This window comes from Rhinatrema bivittatum, chromosome 2 (assembly GCF_901001135.1).
Source record: "Rhinatrema bivittatum chromosome 2, aRhiBiv1.1, whole genome shotgun sequence".
Taxonomy (NCBI): domain Eukaryota; kingdom Metazoa; phylum Chordata; class Amphibia; order Gymnophiona; family Rhinatrematidae; genus Rhinatrema; species Rhinatrema bivittatum.
The window spans coordinates 636,295,971-636,312,850 of NC_042616.1; the positions used below are offsets into that span (position 1 = coordinate 636,295,971).

General features: G+C 43.0%; 2 protein-coding genes across 2 annotated transcripts in view; both read left to right on the forward strand.

The window, feature by feature from the left end:
• Positions 1-5,915, forward strand: part of LOC115085365 (lipoxygenase homology domain-containing protein 1) — a 462,471-nt gene extending 456,556 nt beyond the window's left edge. Inside the window, exon 32 of the mRNA XM_029591284.1 lies at positions 5,757-5,915. Coding sequence (XP_029447144.1) covers positions 5,757-5,818 — 62 coding nt within the window. The 3' untranslated portion in view covers positions 5,819-5,915. The remainder of the gene's footprint in view (positions 1-5,756) is intronic.
• A 4,754-nt stretch (positions 5,916-10,669) lies between these two features.
• The window catches only part of LOC115083385 (lipoxygenase homology domain-containing protein 1-like), a 456,290-nt gene continuing 450,079 nt past the window's right edge, over positions 10,670-16,880 (forward strand). Inside the window, exon 1 of the mRNA XM_029587186.1 lies at positions 10,670-10,792. Coding sequence (XP_029443046.1) covers positions 10,670-10,792 — 123 coding nt within the window. The remainder of the gene's footprint in view (positions 10,793-16,880) is intronic.

Below are 16,880 nucleotides of genomic sequence, written 5' to 3' on the forward strand. Positions count from 1 at the left end.
TGGCGGTGAGTAGGTGAAGAGGCCTGCTCGTGGGATGGGCTCTGTGATCAGGATTCGTAACATCCTCGCCTCATCTGAGTTCCCAAGTACCAAGGGTCCTCGCCTCGTCCGAGTCTTCGTGTCCTCATCTCGTCTGTGTTCCAAGTTACCTCTTGTCCTCGTCTTGATTGACTCTCCAAGTACCAAGCCTCCTCGTCTCATCTGAATCTCCAAGTGTCCTCGTCTTGTCTGAGTTCCAAGCTTCACATGTCTTTGACTCATCTGAGCCTCCGAGCTTCCTCGTCTTGTTCAAGTCTTCAGCCTAGTCCAAGGCTGAGGCCCCATCTTGTTCCAAGCTCCAGTACCATTGCCTGTCCTCGACCTCTGTCTGTCCCGCTGCATCTGCCGCTACCCAGTGGCAGGTCTGAAAGGGCTATAGAGTAGCCAGAGAGCTACCCCAGAGAACAGCATAGCGTTGCTGGGTCTCTACCGGTGCATGCAGGTTTGGCAGAGGTTAGGGTGGTGGTAAGTCTGCTCCTTCCATGCTTGGACATGTCTTGCCTGCCGCAGTGCTTCCACAGAGCTCCTCTCTGTAGTCACATCATGGTCCAAGGAACACATCTCCCTGGAATTGGGAGCGCTCCCTAGCGTCCATTTGTTGGGCCCTGTAGCCTGATATAGGGAAAGTGGAGGGCTTTTTTGTATAGATTTGGGAGAAAAGGAAGAGTGTTTGGGAAATCTATTATTCTGGACCCTCAGCCTGGAACTAGGGGAAAAGACTTTACCCTGGCCCCCCCCCCCCCCCCCCCCCCCCCCCACACACACACTTTGAGAGTCTGCTCCTGCCTATGGAGGCTTGTTACCTTGCGTTGGGAAGTCAGGATAAGGTGTCCACCCAGCTAAGGGAGGATAGTAGTGACCTGACAGAGAAGATAAAAGAATTAGTAGTACAGAAAGTTTAGTTTTTATGCTTTTGGAAGTAATGGTTTAATGGAACAAAGTCAGCATGGACATGGTTTAATGGAACATAGTCAGCATGGCTTTACCCAAGGCAAGTCTTGCCTCACAAATCTGCTTCACTTTTTTGAAGGAGATAATAAACATGTGGATAAAGGTGAACCAGTAGATGCAGTATATTTGGATTTTCAGAAGGCGTTGACAAAGTTCCTCATGAGACGCTTCTAGGAAAAGTAAAAAGTCATGGGACAGGTGTGTGAATGGAGTTTTGGAAGTTCGTGGTGTGTGATCTATGGAGTTTGGGTTAGTGTGGGAAAGAGAAAGAAAGAAAGAAAGATATCTCACATGTTGCCATTATGTCATCACTACCTAGGGCAGCTTCAAACCCTTGTAATAGCATTGGGCACAAACTCAGTTTCTGTCTTTCTAAGGCTATGCTGTTAGAAAGAAAATAAACTGAGAAGGCTAGCAAGGTTGTGTTTCTAATCAACGCAGTCTGTCTGCAGATAAGTAGTTCAGTGCACTGTGCAAAGTCATACAGAGACAAAAACTGTGTTGTTCACTGCTTGTATCTCCACTTCCCTGTCCCAGTGTACAGACAGAAAGCAGTGCTTCTGTCTCTCTCTGACAATAAGAGCATTGTTTATGTTCATGTTAAGCATTTGTTAGTCACCAGTATCAAAGCCCGAAGCAACATACAAATAAAACATTCATAAAATATTCATATGAAAAAACGAACACCTGTAAAACAGAAATAAATAAAACAGATAGTAACAACTCATAAAACAAATAATAAAAAGCAGATCAATATACAATATCAAACAGCTAAATGCTTGCTGAAAGAAATACATCTTCAACAGGGCCTTGAAAATAGAAACATAGTAACAAAGTAATAGCAGAAAAGGACTAAATGGTCTATCCAGTCTGTCCAGCAAACTTCTTATATTAGTATCTGCTGTGCCATACACATATTACCCCCATATTTCTCTTAGGTCTTAGTACAAGTGGTAAAAAGAATATCTCCAGACAAAGCTTTCCAGACTACTGGTGCTGCTATTGAAAGCAGCAGCAGTAAAGATTTAAAAAGCTCTTTGTGTTGAATACTGTTGAATTCGTGAACCCTTGGGCCGACTAGGACAGTTGGTGGCTCACTGAGGAGATACCTAGTGGGTGTCGAAGCCGGGAGGTGGCACAGACAGGAGACCAAGGGATCTTCACCACTGGAGACCCGAGGTCCCCCCAGAAGGAGCCCATGAGGACCCGGGCCGTTTGGACTTACGAGTGGTCTCCTGTGAGGCGGTATCCAGGGAATGGATACGAAGAGCTGGAGCCAGGAGGCCAACTGGAACTTCACCACTGGAAGCCTACGGTCCCCCAAGAGGAGCTCGTGAGGACCCGAGCCACTTTGACTTAGGCAAGGCCTCCTGGACGAAGCCAAAGTCGGAAGCCAAAGGACGAAGCTGGATCAGACGTCTGTGGTTGGAAGCCAGAGTCGAAAGCCAGGAGTCAGAAGCCAAAGACAGAAGCCAGAGTATCCGAAGCAGCAACTAGCATCTCTTACCAGAGTGAACCTCGTTGCAAGGCAAGGGAGACGGGCATCCAGCATGGTTATATACCTGCAGTGTCTGATGTCATCCTGAGAGGTGGAGGCGTCCTTTCCCTTGCTGGGCCCTTTAAATGACCCGGCCTTGTGCCTGCGTGTGCCTAGGGGGCGGAGCCTGAAGAGATATCCGCGGCGTCTCCCCTGCAGAGGGGACGCCGCGCCAGAAGCTGCAGGCCCGACCAGGCCTCAGTCACGCTGCTGCTGCCGTAGCTAACCGGAGGTAGGTGGGGGGCCGGCCCACAAATCTCCACTGGTCGGGCATGTAACACTTTGCCAATGTCATACATTTTCTCCTTCTTTTAAAAATCTTTTCTTAGACACTAAGAAAGATTCTGAAAAGACAAACTTTCCTTATAAAATCCAACAGAGAAAATAGAGATTTTTTTCTATATGCTCAGACCTTTCAGTGGGAAAGATTGAAAGATGTTAGCATCACTTGATCCTGATGCCAGCTATAGACTAGTTAAAAAAACAAAAAAAAGCTTCAGCTTGATTGGTCCTCTATCCTGTCTAATCACCTTAATCTTTTTTATTTTATGCCATGGCTACCAATGTGTAATCAGTCTCTGCCATAAGTCCACCTCCAATTTGATTATTTCTACCCATTGTGATGACTTCCTCATTGCCTGAAAAAAACTCTGAATGCCCTTCTGCAGACATCTGTCCAGTAGAGTCATATTGCCTTCCTACTCACCCTGAAGAAGAAGAAGAATCTGACATGTTGCAAATAGGCCTTAAACAAATGCATGGCCTCATTGTATACCCAGATGCTACCAACTTTATGATGGGTAAGAGTCCTAGCTTAACTATTACTCCATAGGTCACGCTCACATGGGACCAACCTAAGACACGAGGTGGAGGCCAGTGGTTTTAGAGCTAAATATCGCATTCTGTTTTCATACTAAATATGACAAAGGGGAGAATTGTGAGGGTGCTCTGCAGAGATTTTATGATATGATTTTATGATAACTACACCTGTGAAAGGTACTTTCCTGAATGGTGAAGAAGCAGAAAAGGCAAGCTCTAATATGTCATTACTTTTATGTATTGTATCACATTTCTGCTTAGTACTCATTATATTATTTGCAAGACAAAGACAGAATGAGAAAATAATGTTCTGGAAGCAACTAGAGCTATGAGTTCACTGGGGAAAATGTACTCATATATACAAAAGGGTAATAAAGGTCAGCACTTGCATTTCAATTAGCTCTAGGCTCATCTTACACAATTTGCATCTTAAGGATAACAAATTTGTAATAACCACTTGATGACATATTTTGCTGTATCAACCAAAGAAATGTTTTGCTAACTAAATGCTAGTTCATTGGTGTATAGATTAGAAGTAGTGACGTATTTAACTTATGTTATCAGTAAACAATCTCTGAGAGACCTGTTCCTGCTTCATTGCATGGCAACATGTAGTGCTCTTCATAAGATATTTTATTGTTTGCTGTTCTGAATAAAAAAGAGTTTTCTAGCTGTCAGTATTAAGAGTTTATTGAATCCCACAACAGTATGGAATTGGTGGCTACTGTAGGGCCATGAAAAAATAGGGAGGTATGGTTTACGTAGCTGTAGCCAGACAACATACATGCAGCAGTGTTCTGTACTAGCTATGGGCAGTATAGGAGTTTCTGTGGGACACGCATGTACAGAGCTTTGCAGTAATCCAGATATGGTTTTGTCTGCTTCAGTTGTCAAAGGCGATAGAAGGCATGCTTGGCAATTGTGGAGATTTGTGATTCCAGGTGTAATTTGGAATCCAGGAGGATGCCCACTCTATGTATTTCAGTTTGTACATTGCAAAGGGGGGATTCTGGGGCCACTTGGCCCCTTTAAGTACAGTTTCCTGGAGCACTGAATCGTGTTAGCAGTCCAGTACTCCTGCAAGACTGTTAACTATACCTTCTGCAGCTAACTTTGCATGAAATAACTCAACTTGCCAATTTCAATGCAAGCCACATTATTTGATTAACCTATTAATGAGCTGATTCACAAGCAAGCAAATGCATTTAAATATCCGCATAGTGTCACGTTTGTGGAGCAACAGATAACATGTGGAATTTTGAAATTCTGTTTTCTGCATTGTAAAGAGCTACCTCTGCTTTGTAAATGATCAGAGAAATACCTACTCAATCCGAGCTACCAATGAAAAGCTGTGAGTTAAATATAAATAAATAATTGCCTTGGTAATGGCCATATTAACCAAAATCATCCTGTCTATAAAACTACAGTATGGTTAAAAAGTCATTCAGTTCTAGTGTCGCATTGGTCCTGGAGAAAAATGGGAGTTTTAGGCAGATTATGGTATCAGTCTAAAAAAGGTACCTGTGTGCACTAGAACAACTTTTTGTTATTCATGTGAAAGATATCACAATCTAAAGCTTCTCTCCTAAAGACACAAAGGAGCTGATTACAAGTTTGTATCAGTAGTGTTCCCCTTCTGAAGATAATATTATAGTTAGCTCCTTTTCAAGGGCAGAAGGCTTACGATATCAGTGTGTGTGTGTGTCCATATATCCCCCAACCCCCAATGACTTTTGTATTTAGTATATTATGCACATCAAATTTTCAGTGCATGCCATGGGTTCAAGGGGATCCTGACAGGGGTTATTTTGTTATTTGATCAATTAATCTACATATGCATGCATGCATGCACCCTGAAAGGTAGACTTCATTAGTTCTGTGTGCAACTTCTTGTGCAAGCTTTATACCAAAGCAAATCTGAGGCAGACCTGTAATAAATCAGACTCACATTTTTTTTTTTTAACATGTACAGCAAAGAGAAAACAACGTTATTTTCATCTTCTTTTGCCTCAGCTGTCTTCTCCCATCTGTTTTGGTTTCAGCATTTCTATTTTGTGCACGTTTCATCAACTGCCATGCTTTGGAATTCATAAACATCAAGCTGCTTTTCAATTTTGATTTCAGTTCTTTAGATCCTTTTGTACCTTTTAATAACTATCTTTACACTTACTGTAGTTTAGCAGCAATTTTATTTTTCCCCTTCCCGCATTGACCTCCTCCCAAGCAGATTTTACTTATATATTTTTATCTGAAAAAAAGAAAATAATTCTGATTTGAGATTAAGGAGATAATGTACTATTTTAAACAAACACTTTCATGGGAACAGGACAGTAAAGAAATGCATGCAAGATTATGTTAAGGTTCAGTAAAGCATTGTGGCATTTTGACAATTACTTTTGCCTCTTTTCAGGACAGTGGCAAGTATGGGTAAAACTGCAAAAGATTCCCCGGAGTCTCAAGAGTCTAAAATAACCCTGGCAATTTATGGCTCAAAGGGCAAAACTGGTGACCTATTCTTTCTTCACTAAAACAAGGAGCCATGTGTTTTCTTTCCTGGAGCTACAAGCGAGTTTCTTGTAAGTCATAATACAGGATGTTGATGCAAAGATAATGGTGCTTTCTCCTGGATTGATTCAAACCAGTCTACTGTCATTCAGATGGCGTGCAGCTAGCAACTGGCCACTGTTGACCCTACTTTCTCTGCAGCACTGTCCCTATTTTATGAAAGGTTGGAGAAGTAAATCTGTGTATTTCTGCTGTTATATATTCCAGCAGGGCAGCTGGGACTGGGATGGTGCTAGTGGTGGGGGAATTGTAGTGATTGTGTAATCAGTAGCTAGATTATGCATGTGCCCTGGATTCTGGAGGTCTGTGGATGATTGATCTAAACAGGAGGGGGGAGGGGGGCAAAAACTGGAAAAAAAAAACCACCCAGATTGTTGTGAATGAAAATGTACAGGATTATGCCCCCAAAGACAGCCAGTTTGAGCTCAAAGCCCAAAAGAGAGTAACAGCTGGGCTAACAGAAAAAAAAAAAAAAGAAAATTAGGGCAAGTATCTTAAGGTGAGGTGTGATGGAAATGTTTTTGTGAAGTTCAGATGAAATATAAGTGATACACAAACATTTATTTCTTACAAATGGGTCTCCTTAATCAGATTATGAATGGTATTTTTAGGAGGATTTTAGGTTGATTTAAGTGGTGGTAGGAATATAACATACCAATAAGGATACAGAAAAGTATTATTTTTAACTATAATTTTGCCAAATTATTAGGGTATAAAATAGAAAGAGGAACAAAATGACATATGATATGAATGTGTGCATTGAACTCTGAAAATGCTTGCAGCCCATTGCGAGGGCAAGAGGCATAAGATTGCTCACCAGAGCTATTTTATATTAGTTTGTTTGAAATAGGATGTTATTTTGGGATTTATACATCTTTTGTATAATTTATAATTAACATTTTATTTATAACATGTAAGAAACTGATCTAAAATAATATTAATGAGTAACATAGTAAATAATGGCAGATAAAGACCAATTGGCCCATGCAGTTTGCCCAGATTGAGATACTTTACAAGACAGATATTATAAGGTTGTTATTCAGCACACTTTGCCAAATAAGTATGGACTTATCCAACTAAGGGCAGCAGCTAATATCTGACCACGTTTAGTGGCTTCCACGTATCCGAATAAATACTTAGCCGGTTAAATAGTTAGCCGGATAAGTGATAGGCAGTATATGGGCATAAGGGGGAGGAGCTACTTATCCAGCTAACATAGGGGGTCATTTTCGTAGCGTATCGCACGCGAAAAATCCCTTTTCTCGTGCAATAGCTAGATCGGGGTAGCATCGGTCCCAGAAGAGGAGGAATCGGGGCATCGTTGGGGCGGACGCGATGGAAACTTCGCTGGCGGCAAAAAGGTAAGAACTCTTTTCATTGCCAGTAGCGCGCCCAATAGCACCACCTTTTACGATGGCGCTATTGGGTGCAATAGCCAGCCCACCCCCCGCTTCGCCCCCCCACCCCCCATTACCGCCGGATTCTCTAAGGTTGCAGACCTTAGAAAATCCAGGCCATAGCTGGATAAGTAATGATATTTGTACTTATCTGGCTCTGTTAGCTGGATATGTTAGATATACAAGCCCTAAAGTTAGCCAGATAATACTTATCCAGCTAACTAGAACGTTATCTGGATATAATTCAGTAATATAGCTGTGCTACTGAATATCCTGTGTGAGTTTATTAGTTTTTAAATATTGATCTCTAAGTTTTATATGTCTTGAAATCTTCTGTTCAGTGTGCAGCAGCATTCAAGAAAGCAAATAGAATGCTAGGAATTGCTCGGAAAATAATGGAGAATAAAATAGAGACTATCATAATGCCTCTGTATTGTTCCATGGTACAACCTCATCCTGAGTGTTGTGTGAAGTTCTGGTCACCAAACATCAAAAAAGATATGGCAGAATTAGAAAAGGTAAAAGAAGGGCGACCAAAATGATAAAGGGAATGAACAACTCTCTAGTGGTCATTCAGAGCTGTTTAGCCTAGAGAAAGAAACTAACATCGCCATGGATCAGCGTTTGCCAATTTGAGGCTAAGAACGCCATTCAGAGCTGTTCGGGAGATAAGTCTTATTTTTTCAAAATTAATCACTATGGCGTCTAATATGGACATTTTTTTGTCGAAATAATTTTTCACCTAAATGGGGTTTATAAGAGAATAAATTCATTGACAATTTTTTTCGACAGAAACCCATAGCAAGTAATTGGCGTTTTGATCATAAATATAAAGTGGACATTTCATAAAAAAGTAAAAAGAAGAAAAAAAGCCAACATTGGCACTATATAGTGGACATTTTAATCATTAATTATAATAAATTGTTTCAAAAAAGAAGATATATAAAATATTTAATAAATAAAGGGATCGGGAGGGAGGTAAGTTAATGATTACACTACATAAATGAAGCAATGCCAAGGAAGGCATGCATTCAAACGTATAATTATGGTCCTTCAGAGCTAACACTTTTGCCAAAACACGGCTGATATTTGGACGTCTTTAATGAATTTTGATGTATTATAAACTATTTGAAATATTTTTTGCTACAAGGATTTTAAGTGTAAAAGGAAATTTGGATTAAAGTTAAGGACTGTTTTTTTTGGGGGGTATAATTAAGATTTGCTTAAGAATTTGGAGCACACTTTTTCAATTGTATGAAACCCATCTACGGATTAACATTCTAATTGTGTTAAATAGTGTGGTTAACAAAATAAGGTGATACCTTTTTATTGGACCAACTTAATACATTTTTTTACTACGTTTTGAGAGTTATTTCTCCCTTCTTCAGATCGGATTGGAATAATCAAAAATTGCACACATCATAGGACTCCATATAAGGGGATACTACTCATGCTCCTCCTATAATGTAGTGTAAATAATTAAATGAAGAAAATGAGAACAAGCATGTGACATTGTTGAGACATGCCAGAGGTTAAATGCAAGAATTAACTCACATTGATACAAAATCAAATGCTCCAGAGATGATCAAAACAACACCACCATAGGGGTGCACTTTCAATTACCGTTATGATCAGGATAATTAAAGGAAATGTAAACAACTCAGGAATATAGGACTTTTGAAGTTAAAATGATCAGACACTTCAGAACTGACAAAATAAAACTCAACAAAGAACTAGGGGGGTCATTTATGAAAATGCACTAAGGTGTTTTTACATGCGTTAAGCCCTTACCGCAAGCGAAAACGCCTTTATCGCATGCGATAGCACCATATTGTATGGTGCAATGCAAATCCGAAAAAGAGGAGAAGTTAGGGGTGGGAGTGGGCTGGGTTACCAGTTGCGGTCCTATCGCACGGACCTAACGCCGATTTTAGCTACACCTTTTTCAGTAGCGTTAAGCCATGCGATAGGTTGTGTTACGGGGCGGTAAGGTGTTAGCGCATTTCGCGATGTCTCCTGAAAGGCTTGTTTTAGAACATGTGAAGCTCCCAGAGCACCATCTGAGGGGGTACCTGGGTAACATCAAGCTAGGTGGAGAGAACATTGCACAAATCTCATCTTTGGGTGAGTTTCCTCTCTCCGTAGGTCATCAAATCTTCACAAGAGACCACTGTTCTGTTCGTACGTCTCATGTTGAATGTCAAAGTGGCCCCTAAACCCCTATACTAACACCTAAACCTCACCTCGAGTTACTAGGTGGGCCTCCCATAGGGATACAAATACCTATCTAGGGAGAGGACATCATGACTACTCTCTCTCTCTCTCTCTCTCTCTCTCTCTCTCTCTCTCTCCCCATGTGATATTACCAATGTGAAGTGGTAAGTTACCATGTGGTGCAGTAATTCTAAAATTTCCCTAAACACATTCCTTTTTCTTAATGTGGGCATTATCAATGCATTTTGATTAATCTAGGGGCAAGTCACTTATCCGGCTACATATTTAGCTGGATATCTCGGGGCAGTGAATGGGCAGATTGGGAAGGAGTTGAGTTATCCAGCTAACTCTGATATTCAGAGTTAGTTGGGTTACTTATCCGGCTAACTCCGGTCAGATCATTCATTTGTCCTAAAGTTAGCCAGATAAACCTATGCAGCTAACTTTAAGATAGATGGGTTGTGATGCCGAGTGGTCAGGACTTGCCAGAGAACAGACTCTAGGTTGGACTCTGACAAAAATCTTTATAAGCTTCTTTATTATTAAGCAATAGTAAACAAAACAATTTATCTGGTTTGTGCACTTCAACAAAATAATTGTAACTTACAGTTCATGTTCTCAAATCTTTCACTCTCCCTGGGCCTCCCTCTGGCTCTGGTCTCTTATCCCCATTAGCAGTGATCCACCCTATCCCAGAATCCCTTGCTGAGTTGGGACTTAAGGAGGACTGGTACAGATAGCTGTACCTGGTCCTTTAAAGTGTTGTGAGGGAATTCCTTACATGATCCCTCACATATCCTCCCTCCCCAGCTTGGCCTTGTCAGGCTGGGCATTCAGCTGTGTCCAGGCTAATTCCTGGCTCTTCCTCACCAGTGACCCACCTCTGGGTGGGCTATCCTGATTCCCTGTGAGCTGGCTCCCAGGGTCATAAAATGAGGTCAATCACTTCCCAGAATAACCTGGTACAGGAGCTCAGAAAGGACTCCCACTTCCATAATGTCTTGACCTGCTGGAGCTGGAACCTGAGGCTTGAAGATAAAAATGAAGGTCCCGGAAGCTTGTGCTGCCGATGAGAAGAAGCATCTGGAAATGAAGGTCAGGAACATGAAGAAAGTCACAATGAAGACACCGGATCAGACGAGAGACCATGACCAAGACACAGGACGAGATGAGAGACCAGGACGAAGACATGGGATCCCACGAAGAAATGGAGTGGCTAGGAGAAGCTGAGGTTCGAAGAGTCCTAAGGGAGGACAAGCTCCTTGCAAAGGCAAAGCTGGACTGAAGGCAGGAACCTTTTAAAGGGCTGAAGAGGAATACCCTCATTAATGTCATCAGGAGGAGCCAGGAGGGCTGGCCCTTTAAATATGAAGAGGAGGCATGGCCCCGCACCTAAGGAGGCAGGAGCCTGGAGAACGCCCATGCTGAGGCAGGAGAAGCAGGCCCAATGTCAGAGGCGGCTCCTGCCACTGAAGAAAGCTGAAGATGGCTCTCGGCTGAGGAGGAGCTCCAGGCAGCCTCCCGGCCGCAAGAAGAGGAAACTGGTTGGCGGATTCTGCCGCAGGAAAGGCCTGCCACGAGCGGCTCCATGCTACGAAGAAACCCCCCCGCCTCAGCATCCCCAGCCGTGAAGAGGAAGAGAGGAACCTTGACGGCACCACCACCATGGATGGCGGCAGTGATGGCAGTGGCCCCCAGATCGCATGAGGAGGCAGAACGTCGGTGGCTCCATGCTGCAAACAGTGGCAGTGATGGCGCCGGCCTCCAGGCTGCGAGGGAACAGTGGCGGCCTCTGGGCCACGAGAAAGCGCAGCGGCCTGGCCTGCCGTGCAGAGAGGTGGCGTCAGCAGGCAGACTGACAGAGAAGAGGAAAAAGGTGAGAGGGCCACTTGTGGGCTTGTTCCCACAAGCGGAATCACAACACCTAAGGCATAGATAGCACATTTTGGTACCACCTTGTTTAGTAGGATTTGCAACTTTTCTCTCTTAGATTTGTTTTCTTGGATAATACATTTTTAATTTGTTTGAGCTCTTAACCTTATTGGATCCTCTTCAAGTTATGTTCTTTATAGGTCTTCTTTTTCATTTTTCTTACTTTTTTTTGCATTTTATTTCACTATGTGCATGTCTGTTTTTCTCAAACAAGTATGTATTTGTGTTGATATTTGAAAATTGATAAATAAAACGTTTTAAGAAAGTTAGTCCAATGAAAAGGTTGTTTTGGATTAACCTTTATTCCCTCTCTAATTTTATGCAATGTTGAATTTCTTTGATATTTAAATAATGGTTTATATTTTGGCTCATAACTTTTGCTATAATGTGTTTGGTGAGTACTTTTGCTTCTTTTTGAAATATGGATTTTTTTACTGTAATCTTTGACAAATGTGCAGAATTTCCACACCAGTGAATCAGACAAAAGTCATTCCTCTTAGAACAGAGTGACAATTAGTACATTCATTCAGAAAGACTTTCTAACCCAATAACTCTTCTATCTCTGTGTTATTTATTTTTTCTTTCTTTCCTTCCTTTTATTCTGGTGCATCTTCATTGATGAGCTCATCAAGGTTGTTTACTCTCATAAAATACTGACACAAAAATAGAGAGCGACTTCACTTTAAAAAAAATAGTCAGCTTGCACACTTTGTGTGCCTTAAGGGCACAATTCCAAGCCAGCCCAGTCCTTTGTGAGCACCACAGCTGGTTGAGTTTTCAGGATATAGACAATGAATGTGTATGGGATACAGCATATTTGCATAGATCTGGGGATCTATGAAATAAAACTTAGGTTCAATCCATTTTAGTGCGTGCTTTCAAATAAAGCACTTCCTAGATCAGCGATTCTCAACCGGTTTGTCGCTACACACCAGTGTGTCACCAAACACTGGCAGGTGTGTCACGTCTCCCGGTGTCCCAGTGCTCCATTGTTTTTTCCTTCTCCCTTTTTCCAGCCCCCATGGGCCAACTGGAAGCCTCCTTGCTTCTTATCCTCACTGCCCAATGGAAAGCCTCCTTCATTCTGTGTGCCCCTGCGCAGATCAATCAGACGCCTCCTCCCTTCTACCTGCCATTGGGAGTAGGAAGAAGAGAGGAAGCCTTTGATTGGCCGGTGAGGCAGGCATCGCATAGCCCAGGGGTAGGGTGGGAGGAATGGCAGTGTTGAACCCCGACGAAGCAAGGCCACCATGGGAGCTCATCCTCGTGGCGGCGAAGAGGAAAACCCGACCCTGACGAAGCAAGGCCACCATGGGAGCCCATTCCTGTGGCAGCAAAGAGGAAAACCCGACCCCAACCAAGCAAGGCGACCTCGGGAGCCCATTCCTGCGGCGGCGAAGAGGAATCCCGACCCTGACCGAGGCCACCACAGGAGCCCATCCCTGTGGTGGCGAAAAAAGAAGGCCCATAGGAGTAAAGCCACGGTGGAACTGGAGCCCATCCCTGCAGTGAAGGAAGAAGAGGTTTTAGGTGAGAGTTTGTGTGTGTGAATGGGTACTTGGGTGAGAGCTTGTGTGTGTGGGTATGAATGGAAGCCTGGGTGAGAGCTTGTGGGTGTGAATCGGTGCCTGGATGAGAGCTGGTGTGAATGGGTGCGAGAGCATTTGTGTGTGATTGAGAGCTTGTATATAAATTCTTTATTTATTGCTTTTACAATTTTACAATAAACAAAACATATTCTGAAAACATCATCTTTGACAGACCTTATATGTAAAACAACCAAGAATTATCATAGGAAATACATTTTCTTAATTAAACCTCTGTCAAAAATGGTATACAAGGAAATATTAGCAAAATCCTCAAATTTGAACGGAGTAATGTAGAAAATAAAAAAGGTAATAATACACAATTAGGACCCAATTTAGTCAAAAGCCAGCCTTTTCTTCTTCGAGGAGATGTTTAAGACCATCTGGATCTAAGAAGGAGTACATTTTACCTTCCAATTTTACAATACATTTACAAGGGTATTTTAAACTAAAATATCCTCCCTTATCCACTACTATCTTCCTATATTGTAAAATGTTTTTCCTTCGCATTTGAGTGGATCTTATTAAATCAGGGAAAATCCATATTTTTTGGCCATAAAAAGATGATCTATTTCGAAAAAATGACCTCATTATATTATCCCTGTCTGTGGAAAAAACAAACTGAACCAAAAGAGTTGCCCTAGAAGTTATTTCTATTTCATCTTGAGAGCTTGTATATAAGAGAGCATGTATGTGATTGAGAGAGAGACTGGTCAGGGAGGTGATGTGTTTCTGTGTGAGAGAGAGAGACTGGTCAGGAAGATGACTGGTATGAGAGAGACTGAGAGTCGTCATGGGGTCTGATTGGGTGTGTGTGTGAGTGACTGGTTGTGGGCGATAAAGAAGAGGACGGTGAGGACAGAACTTCAACAGCCCTTGCTGCTTCTGGTGAGTGCTATTGGCCTGGAAGGGAAAGGAGTAGGAGAGTTGCTGGAGAGGATAAGTAAAGGTTGCTTTTTAAATTTATTTTTCTTGAATGACTGCCATTTTAATTATTGGGTATTATGCGATGTCTGCTGTTTTGAAATATTTTATTGATATTTGCACATATTTTAATAATTTTTATGAGTTTTTAATTGTTGGATATTATTCTGTTCAGCAGCTGTTTTGTAACATTTTTAGTATAGCTTTACAATTATTTCTGTGTGGGGCTCTATAGCAGCTTGGCTTATTTTGTTTTCTCAATAGGAAATGTATTAGTGTTTAGGGCCTGGTTTAATAGTTGTATTTCTTAGATAGGGTTGTTACTGTTTTAGTGTGTTCCATAATACAGGTGTAACTTTGTGCGGGTTAGTTTGTGTGCATTATTGCAAATCCTGAGAGTCTGTTAGGTGCTATATTTCTCTTTCCATTTCTCCAGGTTCGCACTGCAGGCAGAGTGAATTTTTTTGTTTTCCATTCCAATTTCTGTCTCCACATTTATAATTTGAGGTTTCTCTGTACTTGGTGATGGTCAGTTCTGGGGGTGTGACCGAGGTGAGGTATTTTACTAGCATGTAGCATTTGTATCAATCTTATTTGTTGTCTTTTCTCAATAGGATATGCATTAGTGGTAAATTACTGTCTTTTCATAAGGAAGGCTATTGTGCCTGTGTTGCGCTGGAGGTGAACCCTTGGCCTGGTACAGGATTGGTATGGCCCTCTGGTCGGACCCAGAGAACGCCTGCCACCAGGAGGTAGAGCACATGAGGAGACAGAGGCTAGCTGGAGCTTCGCCAATAACAGTCCGGGTTTTCCCCAGGTTGACCCCTTGGGTACCCGAACCGCCTGGACTTAGGTGGGCCTCAGATGGTCTCCCGGAGAGGTAGAGGAAGGGTGTGCTCACTACGAGCAAGGGTGCGCTACTGATGCAGAGAAGTCTGGTAGTTACAGTAGGCCAGAAGAGAGTGTCCAAGTGAAGCGCAAGGGGTCAAAGCCTAGTATCCATCCAGAAGTGGTCAGCCAAAGCAGGGGTCAATACCAAGGTTAGTCCGAGCATAGTCAAGGCAAGCGAGGGTCAGTCAGCAGACAAAGATAGTAGTCAGGCAGGCAGTGGTCAGATCCAGGCGGCAGACAAGAAGAGTAGCCAGGTAGGCAGTGGTCAGTTCCAGGCAACAGACGAGAAGAGTAGTCAGGCAGGCAGTGGTCAGTTTCAGGCGGCAGATGAGAAGAGTTGTCAGGCAGGCAGTGGTCAGTTCCAGGCGGCAGATGAGAAGAGTAGTCAGGCAGGCCGAGGTCAGTACCAGAGATCAGTCCGAGTAAGGACACAGGAAGGAACACAGGGCACAGGAACACTGGAACACACAGAGACGCTGGAACAAGGAGAAGCTGGAAAAAGGAGACACTGGAACAAGGAAATGCTGGAACATAGGATTAGGCAAACTAGTACACCACGGTGTTGACCCGATTGCCAAGGCAAGGTCCTGGGGGCAGGACCTCGCGTTATATAGGGCTTCTATGTGATGTCATCAATTCACATCCGAGTCGAGTTTCCCGCGCTTGGCCCTTTAAAAATCAAGATGTCGGCCGAGCGTATACCTAGGGGCGGGGCCGAAGCGGCTGAAGACACGGAGCCCCGACGGGAACTCCGCTGCGAGGCCTGCAGTGTGGGGGAAGCCGGAGACGGCCATGGTGAAAGATGGGGATGGCGGGAGCTGGCAGCGGCGGCGAGACCGGAGCTAGTTGAGGGCGGCGCGAGGTGAGCATGCCCAGTCACGGTATCCATGCGGCCGGGACATACAACAGCCTGGTAGTAAAGGGTGTTGTTTTGCTTTTACTGAGATGTCGTCAGAACCAGAATATCTTTTTTGTATGGTGAGTTGCACAGGGTAATGCCCTAGATCTGCTCTGCACTCATTGCTGGGGGTTGAGGGGATTCCTGTGGATGCAGAGTGCATGTTTACATTTAGCCCCATGATGGTCCATGATGGTCCATATCTGTCAGATGTGTCCCGGCCAAAAAAAGGTTGAGAACCACTATCCTAGATGATGCACTATATTTTTTATTGCACATGCTAAAAATAACCTCAATAGTTTGCATGTGCTATTTTATGTGCATTTTAACCCAAACAATTGTAGTGACTGTTTGCTAAATAAGATGTGGATGCCACATAAAATAGCACATACACACTAAACTGAACAAGCTCAGTTTTCTTTTCCTTTTAGCTCTACCTTCTTACTACAAAACTGTACAAAAGTAAGTTCAGCACATGAGGCTGGTAGTCAGTACTAAGTGGAAGAAACAAAATTGCTCCAAGATCCCAGGCAAGGAGGTGAAAGAAGAGAAAGATGTATCAAATGCAGCTAAGAAAGAGGGGCAAGAAAGATCTGCAGGAAAAGGAGGAAGACAATGCTGCAGAATTGTGGAAGGAATCAGAGCCAGAGGTTGGATAAAGTGCTACAGAGGTAGGGACATGACCATGTGAATGGATGTTGTGCTTCACTCAACAAGAAAGCAAGCTCCTGGACCTGATACTCAAAAACTCCCTTGTGTCTTTGGAAGAGGCTGCATTAGAAATGCCCTTGTGACTACTGAGCACATTTGGCAAAGAACAGCATCAGATGTGAGCCAGTTTGGAGTCACCCACAGGACCATCAAACATCAGTATTAGAAAGTGGCATCCGAGAAATATCTGCCAAGATGAGGTAACCATGTCTGTCCATTTTGCCTTACGAGAGCTACACCTCACAGAAATATTGCATCAAGACATCATCAGAAACTTTCCTGAGTCCATAAAGACCCCATCCACAAGACAGCAGGAGGAAGTTAGTGAGTTACTTGCATTACCAGAATACACATTAGGAACACACAGAGAGCTCCTTGCAGGTTTCTCTTACAGGATCAGACTTGGATATCAAAGA